General features: G+C 33.0%; 1 protein-coding gene across 1 annotated transcript in view; it reads right to left on the bottom strand.

Annotated features, from left to right (window-relative positions):
- Window positions 1–2,399: 2,399 nt before the first annotated feature.
- Window positions 2,400–16,406, bottom strand: part of LOC134699896 (uncharacterized) — a 32,853-nt gene continuing 18,846 nt past the window's right edge. The window contains exons 9-13 of the mRNA XM_063561296.1: window positions 13,422–13,692; window positions 11,765–12,190; window positions 5,587–5,693; window positions 3,285–4,520; window positions 2,400–2,462 (exon numbers count right to left, since the gene is read on the bottom strand). Of these exons, the coding sequence (XP_063417366.1) occupies window positions 2,400–2,462; window positions 3,285–4,520; window positions 5,587–5,693; window positions 11,765–12,190; window positions 13,422–13,692 (2,103 nt within the window). The remainder of the gene's footprint in view (window positions 2,463–3,284; window positions 4,521–5,586; window positions 5,694–11,764; window positions 12,191–13,421; window positions 13,693–16,406) is intronic.

Genomic DNA, 16,406 nt, shown 5'->3' with positions numbered 1-16,406 from the left:
TAAAATATTTAATTTGGAAATGTTTGAGGCGAAGCTTGAAAAGTAAAGGAGAGTGATTATTTGTTTTTGTAAACATAAAATAGTAGGTTATGACAATATTTAAACTTGATTTATCACTTGTATTTTGACATATATTTAATTTATGAAATAGTTTTACCCTTTTCACCAAGAAATAGAATAACGGTACCAATTTTCTTGCACCAGATTCGCATTTTGACAATACATGTCTCTTCAGTGATGCTCGTGGCCAAAATATTTGAAATCCAAAGCTTATAAAATAGTTAATTAGCTTTCAATTAAAACAGGTTGAATGATTGAAATATTTTTAAAAATTAAATTAACTTCTATAATCCAAAAGGTCCAAAAAGTATAGCCAAATCTGAGAAAGGAATCAGAGCTTTGCTTGAGGGAGATACATTCCTTAATTTATTATAATTTCTAATATTTTGTAACAGCAAATTTTAATAACACAAAAAAAAATGTATTTTCATGCCAGTACCGACGTACTGGCTACTGGGCTGGTGATACCCTCGGGGACTAAAAGTTCACCAGCAGAGGCATTGACCCAGTGCTAGTAATAAAATTAACGGTACCAATTTTCTTGCACCAGATGCGCATTTCGACAATACATGTCTCTTCAGTGATGCTTGTGGCCAAAATATTTGAAATCCAAAGCTTATATAAAAGATGAAGAGCTATAATCCAAAAGGTCCAAAAAGTATAGCCAAATCTGTGAAAGGAATCAGAGCTTTGCATGAGGGAGATACATTCCTTAATTTATAATAATTTCTAATATTTTGTTACAGCAAATTTTAATAACACAAACAATCCGTGTTTTCATGCCAGTACCGAAGTACTGGCTACTGGGCTGGTGATACCCTCGGGGACTAATAGTCCACCAGCAAAGGCATCTACTTGTGATAGTACTAAAATTAACGGTACCAATTTTCTTGCACCAGATGCCCATTTCGATAATACATGTCTCTTCAGTAATGCTCGTGGAATAGTTGTATAATTAAATATGGTTTATGTATGTGTGACTGACAATGGAGACAATTCTCCATCTAATTCATAATCAGGTTCAGAACAACCCCTTAATGTTATAGATATCCCTTTATGAGGGGTCAATATAAGTTATAATATATTTCTTTGTAAAAAAACACTTTTTAGTACAAAAGGGTTCATATTTTCCGAAAGAACTGTATATATATCTTGTATTAAATGGTCAAAACATGTCCAAAAATTTTGTAATATTTCTGGACTTAAACCATGTTAACACATTTACTTTAACACATTTTCATCATATTATTCAAAATAAGTGGACCCTCTTTAAGAAAAGTTGTTTAAAATATGATGTATTTCTCATCTTTTGAGTAAAAAATTCTAAGTTTTCAAAGGTTTTGTAGAGTAGCACTATACAAACCATTCGTATTTCTATTTCCTTTACTACAACAGTAAAATGACCCTTGTCTGAGAGAGGGTTGTTTCCAACCTGATTACATGTATAACCAACACAGGTCAAAGTATGGCCTTTCACACAGGGCTTTAATCCAAACCAAACAGCAAGCTACGAGGAACCCCAAAATTATAAGGCTACACAATTAGAACAGAAAAACCAACTATCTAATATTTATATATCCTGTTGAAACGGGAAAATACCAATGACCTACATCAACAAACGAGAACTACTGAACGAAAGGTCACTGAATCAATCAGGACAGATGCATAAACATGCAGTGGCTATAGGTAGTTTTGTTTCGCCAGCATACAATATAATTGCAGCTGAAGGCAAATCCTTCAGAAGTTCTTTGTACTTTATTCTAAAAACGAACATTCTGAAAGGGAATATAAGTAAGGGAGAAAGAAACCAATGTTTTGTTTTGTACAGGTATTTCTGCTGTTATCAATCGGAGCACTCCCACGTGGGATAAATCGCTTTCATGCTAAAAACAAATATTCACACAGATATTTACACAGTGTGAATGGGGTGCTTATGGGTTTAAAATCGTTATATACAGGTTAGACTGTGATTTAAACAAACAAATGTTAATATCTTTTTAAAATATTTACCAAAAAAAACGGTGCAGGATATAGACATGATTACATTTCCTGATGCAGGAAGCGGGAATATATAAAAAAAAAAATCTGTTTTGAAAAAAATAGGTACGGGCGGGTCCGTCGAACAAATTAAATTGGTGTGGCCTTACCTTTCCTTTTTTGTTTTTGAGCAATCAAACTGGAAAATTGTCACAACATGCCTGCACAAGATTTACGGTTATCGTTTTCTAGACAGTTACACTGAACATTGTATGGGATTCATCAGTTTTTTCAAATGTGTATAAAAAAAAAACGTTTCCTGACGATTTCATGGAAGCCCATTGATGTGATAACCTCTGCTGTTAATTCAATGACTGGACAGATGGTAGAATATCTTCCAAAACAGAACTTTTGAGCAATAATTGCTTTAAAAATAATTGCAAAACAAGAAGTGGTGTGTAAATATCAATTAGAAAGCAAGTGATCTGAATAAAATACATTAAACCCTAATATATTCTTAACACAGAGATATGTCTCGCTTTTATGTTATGTTGATAGTAAAATGTTCATGTTGATCCTAAGATAGCAATATTTAAATATGGAAGGCAGGCAACTAGTAAACGTTAATGAACCATGATTGACAATGCAGGGCCAAAATATATAAGACATGTCAATTGCTTGTACAACCGCATACCATATATCGTTGACCTACCAATTGGTGTACTCCATGCACCGACCTAGTCATAAGGGTTCATGTTAAGTAAGCAAAAGTTTCAAAGTCAATAGACCATGACTTATTTGGCGGTAGCAAATTATCCCCTAGAATAGGAATGTGCATATGTTAATACAACTGCATACCAAATTCATTTACCTATCACTATAGTAGTTCCCCATAATCACAAATGTATACACGTAAACTAGTAAAAAGTTTTAAAGGAAATAAACAATGAGTAAGGGAACAGGGCAAAATAATATTGTTTGAAATACTATTTACCAATGTTAATACAACTGCATTCCAAATATCACTGACCTATCAAAAGTTGTTCCCCATTATATGACCTAATCACACCTATTAACTGTACAAGTGCATTAAGCAACAATCAATCAATAAAACAATCAATCAAATAATTAAATAGGATGGATATTTTTCCCCAGAATATGAAACTTACAATTTAACTTTCATCATTGATCATTTAATTCCATTTGAGATGCAGTCAATTAAGAATGTAAACAAACATATCACTTACCTTATCAACAATCCAATTCAAAGGAAATTTCGTGTTGTGTATTATCCCATTCTTGCATCTCCAACGTGCTTTCGTTTTTGCATCTGACAGAGGAATTAAACAAGTTTCACCTGTGCATAATTCTCCAACTTCTATTTCAAAAAGGTCTGACGTAACATGGTGATTTTCTCTACCAAAACAATGCCCATAAAACTTAAGAATTCGTCCTAGTGCCAATGTCAAGCATTCCTGTATCGTTGTTGCTAAATCTGGTGAAATGAGGTGTTTTGACGTGTCATTTACGAGGTATGCAACAATTCTGTGCCCTTCCACATGAATTTGAAGTTCATTTCTGGTATCAGTATCCATAACTGCAGCTTGATAATAAAGGCAAAAACGAGCATCAACTTCTTTCAAAGGCCAAATGCTGATTGCAGCCCCTATAAGCTTGAACGACAAAGCAGATGGAACCACTGTCTCCTTTATATGATACGCTATGCATATTGCTCTGTCATCTGTTGCAGCATTCTGCATTTTTCTTGGAATTTTAGACTTCACCATGCAGGGTATCAGAAATGAATCTGCAGGTGTATCTTTCCAGGTGTAGTTTTTAGGTTCTACAAGGATATCAAGATGAAGGAGGACCTGCACTATATATTCCTTTGTTCTGACATCGGTCAAAATATCCTCGAAAGCTGGTTGTGACCACAGAGTAAAAAGGTCTGTCTTCGTTAGAACTCCTGTAGATGATAAATTCTCCAGTATGTCTCGAACAGGTCCTTTTTCTGGCCAAAACATTATGTCTGTAATAAAAGCTCTCAGGATATTGACCATTGCTGAAGGTTGAATGACAACGAAATCTCTTAAAGCAGGTTCATTGAAATACAATAGCTTTCCAATTGAGTGTTGCACAAGTAAGAAGTCTTCAACTCTTCTTTCACTTAGAGCAAATTCCTCATTGTTTTTGTTCATCTCTAAGAGTTTTTCTTTCGTTATCAACTTTACTCCATCTGTTCTCATATCTGATATCTGTAAATCAAGAGGTACCCAAACAATCGGCATTTGTTGTCCCCATGTTGACTGCTGAAATGCTATATCAACTAATTTATCCTTCAAACAACCAAGCTCTTTGTCTGCGTCGTCTATTGCGTTGATAAAAAAGACTTTCTCGTACATGATATGCTCATGAAGCTTGTGTGAGGAAAACATCTTTGTCAGCTCTTCTTGGAATATTACAACTAATTTATTTTTCTCATCCTGTCAATTATAAAACGAGAAATTACATCGATGAATTATATCATTTTCATAAGAAATTAAAGCTGGATAAATATTATTATATTATTGACTTTTAAATCACTTCCACTATAATTTCAAAAAAAAACAAACACGGTTCATCGTAAATATAAGATTGAGTGGTTAATTGCTTACTTGTTTTATAGGACATTCACTCAATATGCTAAACCGTAGTCTGTTCATTCAAACATCATAAAACTACACTGTAAGATCACTCTGACTATGTGTATTAAGATTTTAAAACTTATTAGCAAGCATAATTGATAACTAATATAAATGACAAAATATGCCGGGTATATCTCATTAAGACAGACACCAAACCCTACACATTGTTTTTCTTGTCTTGTTTTGTAAGTGTTCTGAAATAGTTGAAGCTGCTCGTCTTAAAGACACGTTTAACCCAAGTCAATCAGATGAAAGATGAGGCTTAACGAAAATGTATGACTATCCTATCATAAATCTAAGTTGAAGTCATTTCATAATAAATGATGGTTTGCTTGAACTTTCAAATTCTCTTGCAATATGTAAACAGCGATCACTGTAAACATGGTAAATGTTTATAAATATTATTTGATATAGGTATTCACAAGGATTGTTTACAAGGATTGTGTTTACACTTGTGACTTTGAGATGAAGAGTAGAAAATACAAGCCTGTTATGTTTGTGTTTTTTGCTGTGCATGCACTGATTTTGTTAAAAAATGATCTTCAAGGATTACTAGTCATTTACCTTTCATTTATAACTAAATTAACAAAATATATTTTACATAGATATTTACACCCATGCATAGGAAGTATTTTGTTTTGAATATGTACTACTTTCAGATTTTTAAGGTTTGTTCAATGGATCCATGAGGTTTTACATCTTAACATACCTTTCTCATTTTTGCTGTACTTGCTGTACTTTGCTTTTTGAGCATTTGCTGTGTATGTACTGATTTTTTCTTCATTCAACAAGAAGATGTGGTACAGTTGACTATGAGACTTTCCCCCAGAGAATAGTGGTAGAATGTTTGTTAAGTTAGACTTACCTCAGAGAAGCTATCACTATGGGTAGCAGCAAACACAATTCGTGGCATTTTGTCATCACTTTTTGTACAGTAAGTCAATATAGAGTTAATCCAATGCAAAATAATGGCTGCAAAAAAGTAAGTGAGAAATAATATAAACCATAATTACGGTGTTATACAGCGATTCATTAACTTACAGAAAATACGGTTATTATCCTACACAAAAACAATCAGCTGTATCATCATATTAATAAAAATGTTGGAAAAATACTGCCAAATGGTCAGGGAACTATAGTTAAAAGATTTGTCTAGGTTTAAACCCACAGTTCTAGCTGAGCTAGTACATCATCAGCAATTAGAGCTGGAGTGTCAGTAACGTCTAGCTGAGCTAGTACATCATCAGCGATTAGAGCTGGAGTGTCAGTAACATCTAGACTTAAATAAGCAGGATGTATAAATGAGTCTAGGTTTAAACCCACAGTTCTAGCTGAGCTAGTACATCATCAGCAATTAGAGCTGGAGTGTCAGTAACTTCTAAAACTTAAATAAGCAGGATGTATAAATTAGTCTAGGTTTAGACAATTTTACAATAGACGACTTACTTCTAGCATAACTATTAGTTTTGTTCTTAAAAATAATCAAATATCGTTTTATAACTAATCCTCATTTAAGGGGGTAGGCCTTGGTAACACCAAAATTTGCCTTCCATTTAATTTTCCTCATATTTACATCATTGAAAAGGTAGGGGTCCATGCATTATCTGCTTAAGTCTTAAGGAAATTGACCATTCCATTTTTAGTGTAGGGTATATTGAATATGACCAATTTTGGGGTACCCTAAAAACCTGAAGAAAACACTAGTAGGTAAAATCATTGAGTGTTTTTGTACATGTTGTCATTAGAAATACCCCCTAAATGTTAAATTGCATAAAAGAAAAATATATTAAAGTAAATCTGAAACATCATGGTAATACAAACAGCCAGTACATTAAAACAAGAGTGCACACGCTGAAATGTCTCACCTTCTTTACTAATCATTGATATTATGTTGATAGACCTAAATATAAAGCTTTATTACAACTGTCACATAAACTCAACATTAACCAAGAAAACAAAACATTGATCAATGAACCATGAAAATGAGGTCAAGGTCAGATGAACCATGCCAGGCAGACATGTGCTATCAATTCTTCAATACGACAAATATAGTTGACTTATTGCTTATAAATTCAGAAAAAAACGGACCAAAACACAAACACTTAATACTTAGCAATGGAGCGTGAAAATGAGGTCAAGGTCAGATAAAACCTGCCTAACAGACATATAGATCATAAAATATTTCCATACACCAAATAAAGTTGACCTAATGCATAAAGTATTTGAAAAATAGACCAAAACTCAAAAACTAAACTTTGACCACTGAACCATGAAAATGAGGTCAAGGTCAGATGACACCTGTCAGTTAGACATGTACACCTTACAATCATTCCATACACTAAATATAGAAGACCTATTGCAAAAAGTATAAGAAAAACAGATCAAAACACAAAAACTTAACTATAACCACTGAACCATGAAAATGAGACCTGTCAGTCAGACATGTACACCTTACAGTACTTCCATACACCGAATATACTAGCCCTATTGCTTATAGTATCTGAGATATGGACTTGACCACCAAAACTTAACCTTGTTCACTGATCCATGAAATGAAGTCGAGGTCAAGTGAAAACTGTCTGACGGGCATGAGAACCTTGCAAGGTACGCACATACCAAATATAGTTATCCAATTACTTATAATAAGTGAGAAATAATTTTTTTCAAGTAGTCACTGAACCATGAAAATGAGGTCAAGAACACTGGACATGTGACTGACGGAAAGTTCGTAACATGAGGCATATATATACAAAGTATGAGGCATACAAGTCTTCTAACATCTAAAATATAAAGCTTTTAAGAAGTTAGCTAACGCCGCCGCCGCCACCGTAGCCGGATCACTATCCCTATGTCGAGCTCTCTGCAACAAAAGTTGCAGGCTCGACAAAAAACCAAGTTTTTGATAATTGATACCACGAAAAGTCTGGCCAGCTCAGATGACACTTTTTTTTTCAAATTTGTCGTTTAATTCCTTCAAATTGTTAAAATATTTATTGGTTATTAATCTTTAAAATCACAAAATTTTATCGAATTTGACTGTATGAATTTTTAACATTTTGCAACAAGTTGGATTACAAGGCACACAAAAAAGTAGAATTTGGGGACAAAATTCATTTCCAGCTTACAAAACCTACAACAGACTGTCTTGATATTCTTTTAATGTGTAATTGTTAAAAGAGTACTGTCCCAATAATACTTGTAATTAATTTTATAAGAAAAAAGTAATATTCAGTACTTGGGACGAGTTGACCTAGTTTTTTTATCACAACTATTTATTGGTTTCTCTCCTCAGACTACAAAATGCTCCTGTCATCAATAGCAGACGCTATCATAAATTATTGATTTGACAGTCTGTCACTAACTTAGTACTATCTTTGTGTTAATGTAGATTATCTATTAGCATAAGAATATTGTACTAGGATTGATGTTCAGATCATATCTTCTAGAATGTAGCCTTTTATTTTGGGAAAAAAACCCAGTAAGTACAAACTTTGTATCAATGACTTATATAACATGTATGTATTAGCACTAAACAATATTACTTCATTATGTTATTCATATGTTCAAATCGAATTTCAAAAACTTCCAATGTTTTTTGCTAATTGTATAAATGATGCCACAAGGTCCTTCAGTCGGTAAAGTTGCTCCAGAACTCATCAAGTTCATTGGTGTTTTTAAAATCATTTGTAAGAATGATAATTTTCTACCTTTTTATCCACATCATTAAACTAGAGGCTCTAAAGAGCTTGTGTCGCTCACCTTGGTCTATGTGATGGTGATGTGTTTGAAGTTCTAACTTTACTCAACGTTCTTCCTTCTTACAATTATATATATATAATGAACCTTGCCCATTAGTAACAGAGAAAAATATTTGGTAAAAATTTACATAAATTTACCGAATTAATGAAAATTGTTAAAAATTGACTATAAAGGGCAATAACTCCTTAAGGGGTCAATTGACTATTTAGGTCATGTTGACTTATTTGTAGATCTTACTTTGCTGAACATTATTGCCGTTTACAGTTTATCTCTATCTATAATAGTATTGAAGATAATAACCAAAAACGGCAAAATTTCTTTAAAAATTACCAATTGGAGGGCAGCAACCCAACAACCGATTGTCCAATTCATCTGAAAATTTCAGGGCAGATAGATATTGACTTGGTTAACAATTTAACTTCTTGTCAGATTTGATCTAAATGGTTTGGTTTCAGAGTTATAAGCCAAAATCTACATTTTACCCCTGTTCTAATTTTACCCGTGGTTGAATGGCCAGGTCATCGGACACATTTTTCAAACTAGATACCCCAAAGATGATTGTGGCCAAGTTTGGATTAATTTGGCCCAGTAGTTTCAGAGGAGAAGATTTTTGTAAAAGATTACTTAGATTTATGAACTAGGGGCTCTAAAGAGCCTGTGTCGCTCACCTTGGTCTATGTGAATATTAAACAAAGGACGCAGATGGATTCATGACAAATTGTGTTTTTGTGATGGTGAAGTGTTTGTACATCTTATTTTACTGAACTTGCTGCTTACAATTATTTCTATCTATATTGAACTTGGCCAAGTAGTTTCAGTGGAAAATGTTAGTTAAAATTTACAAATTTCATGAAAATTGTTAAAAATTGACTATAAAGGGCAATTACTCCTAAAGGGGTCAACTGACCATTTTGGTCATGTTGACTTATTTGTAGATCTTACTTTACTGAACAGTATTGCTGTTTACATTTTATCTCTATCTATAATAATATTCAAGATAATAACCAAAAACAGCAAAATTTCCTTAAAATTACCAATTCAGGGGCAGCAACCCAATAACGGATTGTCCGATTCATCTGATAATTTCAGGGCAGATAGATCTTGACCTGATTAACAATTTAACCCCATGTCAGATTTGCTTTAAATGCTTTGGTTTTTGAGTTATAAGCCAAAAACTGCATTTTACCCCTATGTTCTATTTTTAGCCATGGCGGCCATCTTGGTTGGTTTGAGGGGTCACGCCACACATTTTTTAAACTAGATACCCAATAATGATTGTGTCCAAGTTTGATTTAATTTGGCACAGTAGTTTTTGAGGAGAAGATTTTTGTAAAAGTTAACGACGCGACGACGGACGACGGACGCCAAGTGATGAGAAAAGCTCACTTGGCCCTTCGGGCCAGGTGAGCTAAAAATGGTTTAAAGTTGACTATAAAGGGCAATAACTCCTAAAGTGGGCAACTGACCATTTCAGTCATGTTGACTTATTTGTAAATCTAACTTTGCTGAACATTATTGCTGTTTTCAAATTATCTCTATCTATAATAATATTCAAGATAATAACCAAAAACAGCAAAATTTCCTCACAATTACCACTTCAGAAGCAGCAACCCAACAACGGGTTGACCGATTCATCTGAAAATTTCAGGGCAGATAGATCTTGACCTGATAAATAGTTATCAAAAGTACCAGGATTATAATTTTATACGCCAGACGCGCGTTTCGTCTACATAACATTTTTACCCCTGTCAGATTTCCTCTAAATGCTTTGGTTTTTGAGTTATAAGCCAAAAACTGCATTTTACCCCTATGTTCTATTTTTAGCTGTGGCGGCCATCTTGGTTGGTTGACCGGGTCACGCCACACATTTTTTAAACTAGATACCCCTATGATGATTGTGGCCAAGTTTGGTTTGATTTGGCCCAGTAGTTCCCGAGGAGAAGATTTTTGTAAAAGCTAACGCCGGACGACGAACGCCAGAAGCCAAGTGATGAGAAAAGCTCACTTGGTCCTGTGGGCCAGGTGAGCTAACAAATATTTTCTTTAGTTTAATGTTTGGTAAAGAGTTGTCTCACACATACCAGGTCTACCCCCTTAAGTTAACAAGGATATAGGATAAACAAAAAATAGGAATGAACATTACACAAAAACGCATAAACAGAAAATAGAAATAAACACTACACAGCGACTCGTAAACAGCAACCAATATATATGCATACAGATTGCTTTCAATCTTCTTTACTGACAGACGATTATGACAAGTTAGAAACCAACAATAGACATTGTATCAACATGATCAATAAATTCAATAAAAAAAACCAACAGACATGTGCCATCATCGCCAAAATTCTCTACTTAAACCCATTTCACCTCCCTTTTACAAGAAAAACAAAAAAGAGGAACTTTAAAATATTGAGTTAAAGTGATTTAAAAGAATTAAAGGACCTGTTAATACTGTTTATAATGCTTTTTTGTTATTTTTTATTAATATGGACCTTTTCTGTACACCAGCTTTGATTATTTGTAATATCTTCAATTTTTCACTTATTCTTACTCCATTTGTATAAACTTCAAGATTATAATTATTTTTTTAAAACCGTTTTTTTTCTAAAGTGCATTTTGATTGGTTAAATATTTCTCAGTGATGTCCTGCCATGGCTTTGTTTGAATTTGTTTGTTAGCTTGTTGGTCATGAATGTGTCTCTAATATTTAATTAACTGTGCATTTGTATTCAGATATCGCAGATGAAATTTATTCGTTCATTGTGTAATCATACGTTTTTTGATTGAGTTAAGTCTGCCAATTGATATTTTATCGTGTGTTTTTCTATGTTGTGATGTTATGCTATTGTTTCAGAAAAACTGAGAAGGTTTGGATCCATTAAAACGTTTAATCCCGCTGCAAATGTTTGCACCTGTCCTAAGTCAGGAATCTGATGTACAGTAGTTGTCGTTTGTTTATGTAATATATACGCGTTTCTCGTTTTGTTTATATAGATTAGACCGTTGGGTTTCCCGTTTGAATGGTTTTACACTGGTAATTTTGGGGCCCTTTAAAGCTTGTTGTAGGGTGTGAGCCAATGCTCCGTGTTGAAGGCCGTACTTTAACCGATAATGGTTTACTTTTTTAATTGTTACTTGGATGGAGAGTTGTCTCATTGGCACTCACATCACATCTTTTCATTTCTACACTACAACAGTTTTGTTTACAATATGCATTGATATATTTTGTTATGAATATAAACAGTATTTAAAATCCAATGGAATAAAAAGAAACAACTCACATGCAGCTGTAACATCTCCTTGTGGATATTCTTCTAACTCTGTATAAAGACCCAAACGTCCATCAAACATCAGAATGAACGTCCCCCTGTGCTGGATAAATAACTGATGAGTCATATCAAACGATCTTTGCCCACCGAAATCAACCAAATCCGAAGGTGCTATTTTCATGATATAAGTTCCTTCCTTTATCTTCTCCGATAAATCATCTTGTATGGAATGGACAGTATGCTGTTTTGGCGGAAAGTTATCCATATTAGGTGGATTTGAATTAGATTCATTTGTTGTAAGATTTGATTTAGGATCACCTAGGACTTTATCTATATTTTTATCAACATTCTGCTCTATTTTGGATTCAACAGGACGTCTTTGATGTTCTCTTAATTCAGGATTTCCAAGTAGAAGTTTTGTTAAAATATCAGCACTACCTAATAAAGTTTAAAAACAAATGGTAAACAAAGTGCTTTCAAACATTGAACATTTTGTGATGAAGTCAGTATTAAAATTTATCATCTAAAACATCTATACTATAGAAGGGACGTCAGATGATAAATAAGGAGATAACTGTTAGTGGATAGTAAACTATTAAATTTAATAATTAAAGAAACAGGAAAGATCCTTTGAGGTAAGAAAACCTTATTTATAGACAGGCTAAATTCAATACTAGACATCTGACTGACTTTCATCCAAAATCAGATATAATATTGATAATCAATCAACCGAAATTAGCAAGAATGCTTTAAATAATCTGAAGAAATCAATTGCTTCAATGGGCAAGCATTATGGGTGTATTGCATGGTGATTCATAGTCCCCTACCAATTAAAAATTCATTGTACTGGAACAAATACTAACTTGATCTTTAATTAATCATGGTGTGAACTATATACCAAAAATATCAAATCAATATCTTCAAGCAAAACAAACAATGGAACTTTTGTGCGTGAATTTTCTATGTCTATTCAAAGAACCATATTCAACAAAAAAAAATCATCCGAATCGAACAAAATTTGAACTTGATCTGTAATTTGTCAATGAACTATATACCAAATATCAAAATATCAAATCAATATTTTTCAAGCATTAGGAAACAAAGAGCATTACTGATAACCATGACGTCTTTACTATCATGACTATTTACAAAAATGCAAGTTTTATATTCGCAATAACTTAAACTCCCATTTTGAAAGTTTTTATTTAAAGAATGACTGTAATTTTGTTTTCTGTCTATGTAGAAATAACATAGTGGGTTATATTAAAGTGTGCACCACATTTGTTATGTTATTTCAAATAGACAGAAAATTTTTTACAGTCATTACATTATAATTTAATTCTAAGTTTCATTTTAAACCGGGGTAAATCATAAAAAAACGTCATCTGCACGTGATCAAATTATGTCTATGAGCTGATTGACAAATCAGAAGACGTGTTACATCCAAAATTAAATTATATAAATTTAACAGAATTGTTCTCAATATCGCAAAAATTAAATCGCAATTTAGTCAATTATCAAATCAATATATTCAAGCATTTAAAGACTGACGGATGGACAGACAGACAGGCAGACAGAGTGCAAACCTACAGTCCCTTAGACTTCGTCATTAAAGGACTAATAATCAAGCTGAAATGGTTTCCACATAAAACAAAAATATATCATGTACCTTTTTTCAATGGAATCATTTTTCTGTGTTGTAAGTCTATGCCATTTCTACCAAAATGAATAACTAGTCCATCTGTTGAATACCATGTCTTTGGAATTGCCTCGTCAATTAAAATACTTGCTAGCGAAGATTTCCCAATGTTGCAAGGACCAGCCAAAAACACCCTGTTTTCGTAGGAAGAAAATGTTCCTAGAGCGACAAGATCCTGGAAGTCATCTCTATTCAACTCGGTGAGTTTGGTCAAAATGGATTCTGATATATCACGGATATTCTATAAAATAAATAAATTTAATAATACAGTGAAAGTCTCTTAAAATAAAATAACAAGAGGCTCTCAAGAGCCTGAATCGCTCACCTTAATTTTTTTGGTTTAATCTCTCATCAATGATTATTTTGGCTTTTCAAATTATTTAAATGTTCTTTGAATTGTCCAATTTTCTTCAAAAGCAAAAAAAAACAAAACATTTTCTCCTATGTTCTTTTTTAGCCATAGGAGCTATGTTTCTTGACATACAAGGAAATAAACTATAAAATGTATACTAGATACTCTGAAACTCATTTAGCCTAAGTTTGGCTGGAATTGATACAGCAGTTTCAAAGGAGAAGATTTTTTAAAGTAAGTCAACATGATGAACTAATTGTGAAAAAAGTCTTTAAAGAGCAATAATTCCTTAAGGGTCAATTGACAATTTTTGGTCAAATTAACTTATTTGTAGATCTTACTTTGCTTAACATTTTTGCTATTAACAGTTTATCTGTATCTATAATAATATTCAAGATAATAACCAAAACCTGCAAAATTTCTTTAAAATCATCAATTCAGGTGCATTATACTTGCAAAACCAGTTACCCGATTCAGCTGAAAATTTAAGGACAGGTAGACCTTGACCTAATAAATACTTTAACTTCTTGTCTTGTTTGCTCTAAATGCTGGAGTTTTTGAGATATAAGCCAAAAACTGCATTTTAACCTGTGTTCTATTTTTAGCCATAACCATACATGTATTTTGTCACCTGTCTGGATTTTTTTTTAAATATATGTAGTTGATCGCCAAAAACCCAGAATTACCCTTATCCGCTTCCGGAATCGGACCCCATATTGTAATTATTTTCACGACATCCATTGTTTTTTAATGTTGTTTTTGTCAGTAAGATACCATTTTACACATTACCTGTCAGTGATTTTCTGTATGGAGCTAGCGGTTGAACAAAATGAACATCGCTGTCATGAAAAATTTGTAAGGGTTCCGCGGAACCCAGTGTCTCGCCTACTTTTGCTGTAAATCGCAGGCTCAACAAAAATGAGGAAAAAATCAATAAAAATATTCTTCTTGATACTATCTTATGATTGTAAGAAGCTTCTGTCCAAGTTTGGTAAAAATCTATGATAGTTTAATGAATATAATAAATGTTTTAAAAACTTTAACTGCAGACTGTATGTAATGTTACCCCGCAGAAAAACTAAGTCCATTTAAAAGTAAAATACGGAAAAAATGGATTTATTTTTTAACAAAATTTACCTCTTGATACTATCTAATGATCATAAACAAGCCTCTGTCTAAGTTTGGTACAAACCAAGCATAGTTTAAGAAAGTAATTAAAATTCTAAAAACTTTAACCACAGAGTGAATGTAATGTTACCCCGCAGAAAAACTAAGTCCATTTAAAAGTAAAATACGGAAAAAATGGATTTATTTTTTAACAAAATTTACCTCTTGATACTATCTTAAGATCATAACCAAGCCTCTGTCCAAGTTTGGTACAAACCAAAAATAGTTTAAGAAAGTTATTAAAATTCTAAAAACTTTAACCACAGAGTGAATGTAATGTTACCCCGCAGAAAAACTAAGTCCTTTTAAAAGTAAAATACAGAAAAAACAAATTTATTTTTTTACTAAATTTACCTCTGGATACTATCTTAAGATCATAACCAAGCCTCTGTCCAAGTTTGGTACAAACCACGCATAGTTTAAGAAAGTTATTAAAATTCTAAAAACTTTAACCACAGAGTGAATGTTATGTTTCCCCGCAGAAAAAACTAAGTAAAATACAGAAAAAACGGATTTATTTTTTTACTAAATTTACCTCTGGATACTATCTTAAGATCATAACCAAGCTTCTGTCCAAGTTTGGTACAAACCAAGCATAGTTTAAGAAAGTTATTAAAATTCTAAAAACTTTAACCACAGAGTGAATGTTATGTTTCCCCGCAGAAAAAACTAAGTCCATTTATGAGTAAAATACGGAAAAAATGGAATTTTATTTTTACAAAATTTACTTCTGGATACTATCTTATGATCATAAACAAGCTTCTGTCCAAGTTTGGTAGAAATACAGTACAGTTTAAGAAAGTTATTAAAATTTCAAAAACTTTAACCACAGAGTGAATATTTGTGGACGCCGCTGACGACGGAATGTAGGATCGCTTAGTCTCGCTTTTTCGACTAAAGTCGAAGGCTCGACAAAAATAAAGATGAAAATAAGTTTTGAAATAGTTTATTTGGAGACTTTGGTAAAAAGCTTTGCAAAGTTATCTTTTATTTCGTCGGGCGTAGCTAGTAACCAAGTTGAAAGTCCGATTGTAAAACTGGAAGGTCGCGGACCTCGGACCACTGCTGATTTGAACCCCTGCTTGCTGATACACAAATAGTGTGACCAGCCATGTTAATTTTTCTTGTTAACCAATGAGACAGTTTGAGTACCACAGCTGGTAAAGGTATACAGCTGTATCATCTACCAAGAAGACAGTTTAAGTACCACAGCTGGTAAAGGTATAAAACTGTATCAATTACCAAGGAGACAGTGTAAGTACCACCACTGGTAAAGGTATACAACTGTATCATCTACCAAGGAGACAGTTTAAGTACCACAGTTGGTAATGATATACAACTGTATCATCTACCAAGGAGACAGTTAAGTACCACAGCTGGTAAAGGTATATAGCTGTATCATCTACCAAGGAGACAGTTTAAGTACCACAGATTAT

The sequence above is a fragment of the Mytilus trossulus genome, unplaced genomic scaffold (assembly GCF_036588685.1).
Source record: "Mytilus trossulus isolate FHL-02 unplaced genomic scaffold, PNRI_Mtr1.1.1.hap1 h1tg000103l__unscaffolded, whole genome shotgun sequence".
In the NCBI taxonomy this organism is placed as follows: Eukaryota; Metazoa; Mollusca; class Bivalvia; order Mytilida; family Mytilidae; genus Mytilus; species Mytilus trossulus.
This window is presented reverse-complemented; position numbering and strand designations above follow the sequence as displayed.